At 46.1% G+C, this 14,102-nt stretch overlaps 1 protein-coding gene across 1 annotated transcript; it reads right to left on the reverse strand.

Moving 5' to 3' along the window:
- Positions 1-298: 298 nt before the first annotated feature.
- Positions 299-4,335, reverse strand: HMX3 (H6 family homeobox 3). The gene is made up of 2 exons (XM_077455580.1): positions 3,679-4,335; positions 299-2,178 (listed from the first exon to the last, which is right to left on the reverse strand). The coding sequence occupies exons 1-2, from the start codon at positions 3,977-3,979 to the stop codon at positions 1,559-1,561; spliced, it is 921 nt and encodes a 306-aa protein (XP_077311706.1). The 5' UTR covers positions 3,980-4,335; the 3' UTR covers positions 299-1,558.
- Positions 4,336-14,102: the final 9,767 nt, after the last annotated feature.

Genomic DNA, 14,102 nt, shown 5'->3' on the forward strand with positions numbered 1-14,102 from the left:
CGTTAACATCCTATAGACTGAAAAAACGACAATACTGGAAATAATAATAATAGTAATAATAATATTAACAATTAGTAGTTTCCTGATCCATATTCGTTTTTGCCAGTTTACATTTCCATCCAATATGTTGCCTAATTACATAGATTAAATTGTAATAAAAAAAAAAACTGTCTTAAATGTAAATGATGAGAAATAAAGGGGCTGAAGCCCAGACACCTGCTGCAATTTTGGAGAGCCCTGACCGTTGCGCATAACTGGCAGCCCCCCCAAGTGCTAAAATCAAACAGAGACTAGGGAATAAAGAAAGTGTATTTTTATTTCATTTTCACAACAAACATTAATTTTTACAAATATATCTTATTTAAAAAGAGAATCAAAAGAAAATGGTTGCAGTTTTGTCCCAGATACAAGAGGGGGAGATGGTGCCCTGCGCTATGCCAGGATCCTTGGAAGCCGGAGGTGGCACCGAAAGACCCAACTCCCACCATGTATACATACTGTACATTAACAAAATAACTTAAATTACATCATTGATTGTCCCTTTAGTACAAAGCCCAGCTTCAGTTCTCAAGGAATAGGACACTCTCACATTCCACACCCCTGTCATTCTCTTTTTTTTTTTTTATATTTTTTTTTTTTACGTTTGTTTTATGTTGTTGCCTTTTGCCAAATTTATGTTATTAGTTTTACATGTTGTCATAGTCTTATATTTCTTGTTTGTTTTTTGTTTGTTTTTTTGTTTTTTTCATTCATTGGTAATTGATCACAGATAACCAGGGAATCAGCGAAGGGCTAGCAATTGCCTTTTCCTATTGCACAATCCAAGAAATATATTACAACACAGTTATTTTCAAATAAAATAATTAAAGCAAAACAAAAAAAAATATGAAATGTACAGTTTGTTTCAAGTCAAAATGTTCGTTTGAAAAAAGGAGGGGAAACTGGGAATAAAATATGACCTGTCCTGTAAAGACTGTATAATAAATAAGTCAGTGTTAAAAAATAATAATAATATTAATAATAATTAAACACATGAAACAGGAGATACAAAATTGAGCAAAACAAGTGTGTGTATGTCTTTTTCATTTTTTTTTTTTTTTACAAATGATGCAATTTTTGTAATTGTCTTTTTTTTTATTTTATTTTTTTTTAGAAAACAAAAATATTACAGTGTTGAAGCTTGACATGTCTGGGGTGACTCTTGTCATTGGATTCGACTCTAGTTATTTTTTTTTATTTTGGCAAATTGAACAGTAAATATATTTAACATTTGCCCTTTTTTTTAATTTTTATTTTTTTCTAGAAAAATGAAAAATAATACGGGGAGTGACAAATACCTGCGCGCTTTGTTCACTTAGAAGCTGTGAGTTTAGACCTGTATTGTGAAGTCCTCTTTTTTTTTTTACCACTGCCCTGGCGTGGCCCCTATAGGGGCCAGTTCTCTTCAAGTTCTGCAGCTTTTAGGTGTCTGGTGGATTGTCCTCTCCACCCAACCAAGGTGGCTTCTCCTGAAACAAGTCTATCCCTAACCTTGGTGCTTAAAGGAGTCCTCCAATCCTCACACTGGTCTGAGTAAGGGCACTGAAGTGACTACAGGGTGAGAGTAATAAACAGGATGGGGAAATGTCAGTAGGGGCTGGCTGACTGGCACGTTGGCCCCAGAGTTGACACTCTCTGTGCTGGAGGAGTTCTCATGGTACAAGATGGGCACCCTGACGATCCTCTGGGCAGCGGCGTGGCTCAGGTTGGCAGCCTCCAGTTCTGCTGCCAGTTGCCTTTTCCATTTGTTCCTGCGGTTCTGGAACCAGATCTTCACCTGGGTCTCAGTCAGGTGTAGAGAGGCCGCTAGTCCCGCCCTCTCGGAGCTGCTCAGGTACCTCTTCATGTCAAAGGTGGACTCCAGCTGGAAGACTTGGCTCCTGGAGAACACCGTCCGGGTCTTCTTCTTCCTGCAAGGCTTCTTGTCTGAGGAGTCGTCCAGCTTCTTCCAGTCCTCACCACTCTCATCCTTCTTGGACTCCTCAGGTTCGCTCTCCTCTAGGATGATCTCCTCTGGGCTCTTGGAGTCTCTCTCTTTGGAGTCCAGGTCCTGCTTGAGGCTGTGGGGGGGCTCTGGAGAGTCTCTTTCACCCCCAGAGACCGGGGAAGAGGGGCACAACAGCAGGCTCTTCTCAGGAACTAAAGGAGGACAAGCAACAACAAGTCATCAGTCACTGTCACCATAACATGATCACTGTCATCATTACATTCAATGACCAAAAAAAAAAAAAAAGCTCCAATTATCCAAAGCTGGACATTTTACATACACCAGATCACACCCTGCTTTGTATACTGACCAGGAGCTAAAATAAAAACCAGAATGGAAAAGAAGTGGCAGTTTGATACATTTTGTGCCAATTTGTCATATATTTATATTGTGTTTTATTTTTAATTCATTTTGGTAAAGGATAATTTGATGTAAAACGTTAAGGTAGGCATTGATGTAAAAATTATTTTTGGTAAAAGATAATTTTTACCAAAAATATATATATTTTTTGGTAAAGGCATTGATGTATTTGCACCCTTGAATGTTTTTTTATTTTATTTTTTATATCTGTTCCTTATTTGAGATTGGCAGATCTGCTCTAAAAAAAAAAAATAATAATAATAATTTAAATTGATCTTCCTATGCACAAAATCGCCCTATTTCCGATCCCTATTTACCTAATTATCTCACTTTTCATCCATCAAACTATCCCGACAAAAAGCTCTCTGTTCCCTATTAATACACCTGTCCATTAGTACTGCAGTCACTGCTTAAAGTGTTTTTTCTACAGTAAAAAAAAAAAAAAAAATATATATATATATATATATATATATATATATATATATATATATATATATATATAAATATAAATATATATATATATATATATATATATATATATATATATATATATATATATATATATATATATATATATATATATATATATATATATATATATATATATATATATATAAAGATACCATTACCATGATATGAAAACGTTAACATAATATATATGTTAACAAGAGACATATATAAACATTACCATAATATAAAAGCGTTAATATAACATAAAATAAAGCAAATTAAATAAAATAAATTATATATATATATATATATATATATATATATATATATATATATATATATATATATATATATATATATATATATATATATATATGTGTGTGTGTGTGTGTGTGTGTGTGTGTGTGTGTTTTGTTTATTTTTTTTTACACAAAAAACTCTCCCAAAACGCAAACAGCAGAAAAAAATTTGGCACTTGGATGACATTTCCTTTGGTGTTTTCTGTATATATATATATATATATATATATATATATATTACAAATTACAAATTCAGCTTCCCCACCTGCCTTGTGTTAAAACATCCTAAAACAATTCATTTGCATGCAACCTTTGTTTTTGTTTTTTTGTTACAATTGCGCACACGAAAAAAACAAATGAATGTTCCTACACTGTCACCCAGTTTATTTTTTATTTTTGTGTGGAACTATAAGTCCCAGGACAATAATAGTAGCTGCAGCAGGTATAAGTTCAGAAGTTATAAAGTAAGTGTCTAGATAACCCCTTCTTCCCCTGGCCCCCTTACACCAAAACTTCATGGTGGCCCATTTGGGAGGTTCCTACCTTCTGTCCTGGGTGTGTGCCCTCCATGGGTCAAGGTGTAGGAGTACCACCAAGCCGGGGATCTCTCCAGGTAATGTGCAGGTAAGGCGAACCTCTGGGTAGGTATCTCCAGCCGAGGGAAGGACAGGTCGGTCAATGGGGACAAGGCGAAAGCTGCTCCATCAAAGGTCCCCTTGATTGGGGTGAAGAGAGCCTTTGGTGGCCTGACGGCTCTGGAAGGCTCACAGGTCAGGAGGCTCTTGATGGAGAAGGGGGACTCCTTGGCTGGGGTGGTGCTGCTTTCTTGTCCAGTTTCAGGCATGGCTGACAGCAGCTGAAACCATCAACCAAAAATAAAATAAAAACTAATAAAAAAAAAACTGAACAAGCCTTGTTTTCCAGGGGGCACCCCCAAATCCAGAGCTAGGAGAGGCGTTAGGGATGAGGAAGGTGACTCAGGCTAGGGGACCAAAAGCCACATGGGGAAGGCCAGGAGACATCAGCTTGAGGGTGACCAACTTATACAGCCATCCGGGAAGTCAGAGCGAACTGAGTGAGGAGGAGGATGACAGCAACTGGGAACAGGAGAGAGGAGGAGGAGGAGGAGGAGTAGAGGGGAGAGGGGAAAGGAGCAGGAGGTGGAGGAACAGAGGAGGGACCAGGGATGGACTCAGCAGGCCACTCCAACTCCCTCACTCCGCTACAACTCGCTCCTTATTGGCTTTATATAGTCCAATTAGGCAGCAAATGAGGACAAGGCTATTAACCCCCCCCCCCCCCCCCCCCCAAAAAAAAGAAAAAGGATATTGGCTTTAGGAAAGCGTCACCAGACAAGCTGCACGGCGCTGAGTGTTGGAGAAGTTGGGACTTTTCTGTACATCCTCCATGTGGCTCATCCTTCTCTGGAGGAGGGAAATGAAGAGCGATCCACACTGTCATCATCAGCCTACCCACCTTGGCGTCACCCATTTATCACCCAAATAAAAATTCCAAACGAGCCCCCTTCTCACATTCATAAACTCGCAGCAGTTAAAAGCAATTAATAAACTTGCTGATTACTTCGCTTCCGCTACATAATGAAATCTCATTTATAATAAGCGTTTTTCGTGCACAGAGAAGAAACGCTGCGTAGACGCGCGCAGATCATTTGGAACGCGTTCTACGTCAGGATTCTCAGCACTTGTAATCTGGATAACATTTCTGAATTTTTTTTTTTAAGTACATTCTGTTTTTCAGTCTCATCCCACTAGACCTGACCATTTGAATTAATGTGCATTTTTTTTAGGTTAAATAAACGTGTCCATTAAAGTCCAGTACAGGATGATTAACATAGGTGCTGTAAATCAGGTATTGGACTCCAGCAGATATGATACAGCACTGGTCTCTAGAAGACCTCCTATCTGAAGGAATATGAAAAACCAGACCTGTCCTGTCCTTGCTTTACTGGTCTGCCTGTCCTGTACTGGTCTGCCTGTCCTGAACAGGTCTGCCTGTACTTGTCTACCTGTCCTGTACTGGTCTGCCATGTACCGCACTTGTCTGTTCTGCACTGGTCTGCCTGTCCTGTACTTGTCTGCTTGTCCTGTACTGGTCTGCCCTGTATTGGTCTGCCTGTCCCGCACTGGTCTGTCCTGAACCGGACTGCCTGTCCTGCAGTGGTCTGCCTGTCCTGTACTTGTCTGCTTGTCCTGTACTGGTCTGCCTGTGTTGTACTTGTCTGCCTGTCCTGTATTGGTCTGCCTGTCCTGTATTGGTCTGCCTGTACTGCGCAGGTCTGCCTGTTGTGCCCTGCTTAACCTATAGTTCCTTGGTCTGCCCATCCTTCACTGGTCTGACTGTTGTGCATTGCTTAGCCCTTTCTGCCCTGGTCTAGCTGCCCTGGACCAGATTACTGCCCTGCTCTTTTCTGCCTGTCCTGCTTTGGTATGCCTGGCTGTTCTGGTCTGATTGTCCTACCCTGATAATCCTGGCCTGCCCATCTTACAATGTATTTTCTCTACTGTCATGGTGTACCTGTCATGCCAAGGTCTTCTTGTCCTGTACTGGCCATCTGTCCTACACTATCTGGCTGTCCTGCACTTGTCTTTCTGTTCTGTACTGATTTGTCTGTCCCGTCTTAGTCTGTCTGTCCTTTCCATATCTTTCTGTTCTATACTGGTCTTTCTGTCCTGCCCTGTGCTGCACTGGTTTGCCTGCCCATCCTGTCTGCCTGGCCTTTACTGGTCCTCCTGTCTTCTGCTAGTATATCTGTCCTGCCCTGGGCTGCCTGAACCATAGTGAGGAAGTCAGATATCTATCTGTGCTCAGACCTTCCAGAACAATTGCAGAACAGTGAAAGTGTCTGTGGTCATCTCCTCCCCGGGTGATGATGGATGAATGTCAGCTCTGCTGTATAGTGGAGACAGGGGTGTGTGTGATTCATGCTCAGGGATCAGACCTTCCTCAGTCTCTGCCAGCCCCCACCCCCAATCAGTGATTTTGTTTTGTAACGTTTTTAGCAAACTTTTTATTGTGTGTTTGTAAATAGTGATGGACGAACTTCCGACGGGACGTTTCGCGAACGCGAAATGCGAACGGACCCAAACGTTCGCGAAACCGACCGTTCGCCGCGGGCCCCATTGACTTCAATGGGAGGCGAACTTTGCAAACCTTCATGTCGAATTTGCGGCCACGTGGTAATTATTAGGGGGTAAAACGTAGTCCCACCATCTGGACAATGACATAATACATGTATGAGGTGAATTTGGGATCGATAACTACAAGCATTTTTATTTTATTTGGGAAATTGTTCTAACAATTCAGGACTATGGAGCTAATGAAGGCAATGGAGGAGAGGGAAGGTCAGGGACCAGGGTAGGCAAAGAAGAGGGTGCAGGAGATGATCACCAGCAGCGTGACATACCGGAATGACACATGCACCGTGATAGAGGCATCTGACAGCAGCACCGTAATACAGAGCACTGACAGCAGCACCGTGACATACAGCGCTGACAGCAGCACCGTGACATACAGCGCTGACAGCAGCACCGTGACATACAGCGCTGACAGCAGCACCGTGACATACAGCGCTGACAGCAGCACCGTGACATACAGCGCTGACAGCAGCACCGTGACATACAGCGCTGACAGCAGCACCGTGACATACAGCGCTGACAGCAGCACCGTGACATACAGCGCTGACAGCAGCACCGTGACATACAGCGCTGACAGCAGCACCGTGACATACAGCGCTGACAGCAGCACCGTGACATACAGCGCTGACAGCAGCACCGTGACATACAGCACTGACAGCAGCACCGTAAGCAGCCCCAGGAGGAAGTCAGCACAGCACAGGGATGGTGTGATCCCCTCATAATAAGAACCCCCAGGAGGAAGTCAGCACAGCACAGGGATAGTGTGATCCCTTCATAATAAGAACCCCCAGGAGGAAGTCAGCACAGCACAGGGATATCATAAGCAGCCCCAGTAGAAATATGACACCGCTCAACCTCTTCAAAGAGGAGGGTAGGGGCATATAGTACGGTGTGCTTTTTTGGGTCAAGGAAGTGAGCCAAATGAATTAAGAAGGTCTGTGTGCTTGATTAAAAAAATAGTTTATAGACATATACATGGTCTACTGGTCACATGTGTTGAATTCCTCCGAGATCCATGCCTCATTCATTTTTAGAAATGTGAGGTAGTTAACACTGTGGTGAGCTAGGCGAGTACGCTTATCGGTCACAATCCCCCCTGCTGCGCTGAACGTCCTTTCGGACAGGACACTGGATGAGGGGCAAGCCAACAGTTCGATTGCAAATTGGGCAAGCTCTGGCCAGAGGTCAAGCCTGCCCACCCAGTAGTCTAGGGGTTCATCACTCCTCAGAGCGTCCACATCGGCCGTTAACCCAATGTAGTCGGACACCTGACGGTCTAGGCGTTCCCTGATGCTGGATCCGGATGACACCTGTCGATGGGTCGGCTGAAAGAATGACCTCATATCCGAAGTCACCAACACATCTTCAAACCGGCCTCTTCTTGCAGGCGCTGTTGGATTGGTACCCGCAAATCCTTCTCTGGGAGTGGGAATTGCTCCTCTGCCAGCGCACGCAAAAGCAGAATGCAGCATTTCTCGAAGCAAGGCCTGGAAGTGCTGCATTCTGACAGCCCTCTGCGACGGCGGTAACATTTCCGCCATTTTGTGTTTGTACCGGGGGTCTAAGTACGTTGCCACCCAGTACTGGTCCTTGACCCTCATGCTTTTTATACGGGGGTCCCTATTAAAACACTGGAGCATGAAGGCCCCCATTTGCACTAAAGTGGAAGCGGTGTGGTGGCCTGGCTCCTGCTCATCATCCAGGATAATGTCGTCCTCTTCATTCTCCTCTCCCCATCCTCGCACAACAGGGATCCCAGAAAGGTTTAAAGCATGCTCTTCTTGCTCCTGCTCATCCGCCCCGGCACCATCCTCCTCTGACTCCTCATCAGACTCCTGTTGTTGACTTGTCTCAGATAGAGTAGCCCCCCCTGGGAATTCATCCAGCATTGCGACTTCCTCATCTTCCCGCTCCTGCTCCTCCACAGCCTGATCAATGACACGACGCAATGCACGCTCCAGAAAGAAGGCATAAGGTACCATGTCACTGATGGCGCCATGGCTGCGACTGACCAGTTTGGTGATCTCCTCAAATGGCCGCAGAAGTCTGCATGTGTCGCGCATGAGCAGCCACTGGCGCGGTGAAAAAAAACCCAGCTCCCCAGAACCGTTTCTTTCGCAGAGTTCATACAGGTAGACGTTAACTGCACGTTTCTGCTGGAGCAGCCTATCAAGCATATAGAAGGTTGAGTTCCATCGCGTCGGGCAATCGCAAATAAGACGTCTGACCGGCAGATGGTGTCGCCGCTGAATGTCAGCAAGGCGAGCCATGGCCGTGTAAGATCTTCTGAAATGGGCCGAGATTTTCCTTGCCTGCCGCAAGATGTCCTGGACCCCAGGGTATTTGACAAGGAATCGCTGCACGACCAAGTTTAAGACGTGTGCCATGCACGGCACGTGCGTGATTTTGCCCTGTTTCAATGCGCTAAGCAGATTGGCACCGTTGTCACACACCACTTTACCAACTGTCAAATTGAGCGGTGTTAGCCACTCATCTGCCTGTGAACGCAAAGCTGAAAGGAGTGCCGGGCCAGTGTGGCTCTTTGCTTCCAGGCACAACAGACGCAGCACGGCATGGCAACGTCTCACCTGGCATGTGGAATAGGTTCTGGGGAGCTTGGGCGGTGTAGTGGAAGAGACGCTAGCAGCGGAAAAGGAGGAGGCAGCTGAGGAGGAGAGGGAGGAGGATGGAGTAGGAGGAGGAGAAGAAGAGTCAGGCCTGCATGCAATCCGTGGCGGTAAAACCAAATCTACACGGGTGCCACGGGTTACATGCTTGACGGCCGTCAGAAGGTTCACCCAGTGGGCAGTAAAACTGATATACCTTCCCTGCCCGTGTTTGCTAGACCACGTGTCTGTGGTCAGATGTATCTTGGCACCGACACTGTGTGCCAGAGATACATTCACTTGCCGCTGAACATGGCCATATAGCTCTGGGATGCCCTTCTCTGAGAAATACTTCCTTCCTGGGACCTTCCATTGTGGTGTTCCAATGGCCACAAATTTGCGAAAGGCCTCCGAGTCCACCAGTTTATATGGCAGTAGTTGGCGGGCTATGAGTTCTGACAAGCCAGCCGCCAACCGTTGGGCAAGAGGGTTATCCGGCATCATCATTTTTTTACGCTCAAACATTAGGCCCACGGAAGCCTGCCTTTTTGCAGAAAAATGTGAGCTTGGCGTGATGGAAGGTGGAGTGGAGGACAATTGTGAGGAGAGAGGAGAAGGAGAAGTAGAAGACGAGGCTGGACGGTGAGAGCCTGCAGTGTGGCTTTGTGTGTTCCGTTGCTCCCACTGGGCTCGGTGATGGCTGCTCATGTGCCTTCTTAAGGCGGTCGTCCCTAGGTGAGTATTGGGCTTACCGCGACTAACGCGTTGACTGCAAAGATTGCAGATGGCAACGCTATTGTCAGCAGCGGACACGTTAAAAAAAGCCCACACTGCGGAGCCATGTGCCGGTGTCCTGGGAGCGCCAGATGTGACCGTACATGGTCGATGACTCGCTCCTGATACATTTGCAGTCTGCTTTGTCCCTGCTGTGCAATGTAAGTCATTGCTGCTTCTCCTCCCTATCTGCTGGTCCATATCTCCCTCTGAACTCCCCTCCTCTTCCTCTCTTGTGGGCACCCACGTGACATCACTAGACACGTCATCATCAACGTCACCTTCCCCACCGCTATAAGTAGAGATCTCGGAGTAGGCAGCAACACCGGGGACCAACCTCCTCCTTGGGCTGATCTGGGTACTGGCGTCAGACTGCTGAGTAGCGCTTGTTGCTACCTCCTCTTCCTGATCCAATACCAAGAGTGGCTGCGCATCAGAAATGTCCTCTTGATATGGATCGGAAAATAATTCCAGTGACTCAAGCGGAAGGTATGTGGTGGTGGTGGTCGTGTTGTTGGTGGTAGTGTCTTTGGGGGTGCACATAGCAGAGAGTGAAGAAGAGGGTGCAGATCGAGAGGATGAGGAGGGTGCAGAAGAGTAAGGCTGAGCGAGCCACTCAACCAAGTCTGGTGCATCCTTTAAAGTAATTGAACGCACCTTCTGCAACTTCCCACTTTGGCTCAAGCCTGTTGCTCCTGCCCTACCCCTACCACCCCTGCGGAAGGGCCTGCCTCTTCCTCTGCATGTCATTTTTTAAATGACCCTGTGACAAAACTCTTAGTCCCTATACCGCTGAAGGACTGCTGCAGTATAGGTGAGCGGTCAGCAGTGGTGCACGTCAACCCTATCTATTGTGGACCTATAGCGGTCCTTACAGAACAGCAGACTGTACCGCACTCAAGCCTATGTACCGTAGCACCCTATACCAAGTTACCAGTCCTTATAAGAACTTTTGTGGACCAAGCAGGTTGTGTATTAGTGTTTAGCAGACTGTACGTCAGTCCCTATACCGCTGAAGGACTGCTGCAGTATAGGGCAGCGGTCAGCAGTGGTGCACGTCAACCCTATCTATTGTGGACCGATAGCGGTCCTTACAGAACAGCAGACTGTACCGCACTCAAGCCTATGTACCGTAGCACCCTATACCAAGTTACCAGTCCTTATAAGAACTTTTGTGGACCAAGCAGGTTGTGTATTAGTGTTTAGCAGACTGTACGTCAGTCCCTATACCGCTGAAGGACTGCTGCAGTATAGGGCAGCGGTCAGCAGTGGTGCACGTCAACCCTATCTATTGTGGACCGATAGCGGTCCTTACAGAACAGCAGACTGTACCGCACTCAAGCCTATGTACCGTAGCACCCTATACCAAGTTACCAGTCCTTATAAGAACTTTTGTGGACCAAGCAGGTTGTGTATTAGTGTTTAGCAGACTGTACGTCAGTCCCTATACCGCTGAAGGACTGCTGCAGTATAGGGCAGCGGTCAGCAGTGGTGCACGTCAACCCTATCTATTGTGGACCGATAGCGGTCCTTACAGAACAGCAGACTGTACCGCACTCAAGCCTATGTACCGTAGCACCCTATACCAAGTTACCAGTCCTTATAAGAACTTTTGTGGAACAAGCAGGTTGTGTGTTAGTGATTAGCAGACTGTACGTCAGTCCCTATACCGCTGAAGGACTGCTGCAGTATAGGTGAGCGGTCAGCAGTGGTGCACGTCAACCCTATCTATTGTGGACCGATAGCGGTCCTTACAGAACAGCAGACTGTACCGCACTCAAGCCTATGTACCGTAGCACCCTATACCAAGTTACCAGTCCTTATAAGAACTTTTGTGGACCAAGCAGGTTGTGTATTAGTGTTTAGCAGACTGTACGTCAGTCCCTATACCGCTGAAGGACTGCTGCAGTATAGGGCAGCGGTCAGCAGTGGTGCACGTCAACCCTATCTATTGTGGACCGATAGCGGTCCTTACAGAACAGCAGACTGTACCGCACTCAAGCCTATGTACCGTAGCACCCTATACCAAGTTACCAGTCCTTATAAGAACTTTTGTGGAACAAGCAGGTTGTGTATTAGTGTTTAGCAGACTGTACGTCAGTCCCTATACCGCTGAAGGACTGCTGCAGTATAGGTGAGCGGTCAGCAGTGGTGCACGTCAACCCTATCTATTGTGGACCGATAGCGGTCCTTACAGAACAGCAGACTGTACCGCACTCAAGCCTATGTACCGTAGCACCCTATACCAAGTTACCAGTCCTTATAAGAACTTTTGTGGAACAAGCAGGTTGTGTGTTAGTGATTAGCAGACTGTACGTCAGTCCCTATACCGCTGAAGGACTGCTGCAGTATAGGTGAGCGGTCAGCAGTGGTGCACGTCAACCCTATCTATTGTGGACCGATAGCGGTCCTTACAGAACAGCAGACTGTACCGCACTCAAGCCTATGTACCGTAGCACCCTATACCAAGTTACCAGTCCTTATAAGAACTTTTGTGGAACAAGCAGGTTGTGTATTAGTGTTTAGCAGACTGTACGTCAGTCCCTATACCGCTGAAGGACTGCTGCAGTATAGGTGAGCGGTCAGCAGTGGTGCACGTCAACCCTATCTATTGTGGACCGATAGCGGTCCTTACAGAACAGCAGACTGTACCGCACTCAAGCCTATGTACCGTAGCACCCTATACCAAGTTACCAGTCCTTATAAGAACTTTTGTGGAACAAGCAGGTTGTGTGTTAGTGATTAGCAGACTGTACGTCAGTCCCTATACCGCTGAAGGACTGCTGCAGTATAGGTGAGCGGTCAGCAGTGGTGCACGTCAACCCTATCTATTGTGGACCGATAGCGGTCCTTACAGAACAGCAGACTGTACCGCACTCAAGCCTATGTACCGTAGCACCCTATACCAAGTTACCAGTCCTTATAAGAACTTTTGTGGAACAAGCAGGTTGTGTATTAGTGTTTAGCAGACTGTACGTCAGTCCCTATACCGCTGAAGGACTGCTGCAGTATAGGTGAGCGGTCAGCAGTGGTGCACGTCAACCCTATCTATTGTGGACCGATAGCGGTCCTTACAGAACAGCAGACTGTACCGCACTCAAGCCTATGTACCGTAGCACCCTATACCAAGTTACCAGTCCTTATAAGAACTTTTGTGGACCAAGCAGGTTGTGTATTAGTTTTTAGCAGACTGTACGTCAGTCCCTATACCGCTGAAGGACTGCTGCAGTATAGGTGAGCGGTCAGCAGTGGTGCACGTCAACCCTATCTATTGTGGACCGATAGCGGTCCTTACAGAACAGCAGACTGTACCGCACTCAAGCCTATGTACCGTAGCACCCTATACCAAGTTACCAGTCCTTATAAGAACTTTTGTGGAACAAGCAGGTTGTGTATTAGTGTTTAGCAGACTGTACGTCAGTCCCTATACCGCTGAAGGACTGCTGCAGTATAGGTGAGCGGTCAGCAGTGGTGCACGTCAACCCTATCTATTGTGGACCGATAGCGGTCCTTACAGAACAGCAGACTGTACCGCACTCAAGCCTATGTACCGTAGCACCCTATACCAAGTTACCAGTCCTTATAAGAACTTTTGTGGACCAAGCAGGTTGTGTATTAGTTTTTAGCAGACTGTACGTCAGTCCCTATACCGCTGAAGGACTGCTGCAGTATAGGGCAGCGGTCAGCAGTGGTGCACGTCAACCCTATCTATTGTGGACCGATAGCGGTCCTTACAGAACAGCAGACTGTACCGCACTCAAGCCTATGTACCGTAGCACCCTATACCAAGTTACCAGTCCTTATAAGAACTTTTGTGGAACAAGCAGGTTGTGTGTTAGTGATTAGCAGACTGTACGTCAGTCCCTATACCGCTGAAGGACTGCTGCAGTATAGGGCAGCGGTCAGCAGTGGTGCACGTCAACCCTATCTATTGTGGACCGATAGCGGTCCTTACAGAACAGCAGACTGTACCGCACTCAAGCCTATGTACCGTAGCACCCTATACCAAGTTACCAGTCCTTATAAGAACTTTTGTGGAACAAGTGAGTTGTGAATGTTTAGCAGACTGCAGCAGAAGGGCAGCAGTCAAGTATAATATCCTTTCTATATTTGGAAGAAAGAATATTATACATGTACAAGCCTGTTACTGTACCACTGATACCAGTCCTGAAAAGAACCTTTGTGGAACTAATAATAACAGCAAGTCTTTAAAATTACCCTCACTGCCTGACAACACTGCTTCCTTCCTGTCCCTATACAAATTGGCAAAAAAAGAGAACGATTAGTGGTTACTGGAACAGCTCTTTTGTGGACCTTGATAGTAACAGCTAATGATGATGATGATGATGATGATGATGAAAGACTAATCTGGCTGTCCCTGTAGCATACACCGTCCTTTCCCTTTCTCTAAACTAACAAAAGACACTCAGGC

This window comes from Lithobates pipiens, unplaced genomic scaffold (assembly GCF_037356315.1).
Source record: "Lithobates pipiens isolate NorthernLeopardFrog02 unplaced genomic scaffold, aLitPip1_a1.2 Scaffold_25, whole genome shotgun sequence".
NCBI classification, from domain to species: domain Eukaryota; kingdom Metazoa; phylum Chordata; class Amphibia; order Anura; family Ranidae; genus Lithobates; species Lithobates pipiens.

Bases quoted from the DNA above. Each gene is read 5' to 3' on its own strand.
- HMX3 (XM_077455580.1), bottom strand. From the start codon at position 3,979: ATGCCTGAAACTGGACAAGAAAGCAGCACCACCCCAGCCAAGGAGTCC. The intron at 2,179-3,678 runs GTAGGAACCTCC...GTCCTCCTTTAG, and splicing joins GCACACACCCAGGACAGAAG to TTCCTGAGAAGAGCCTGCTG.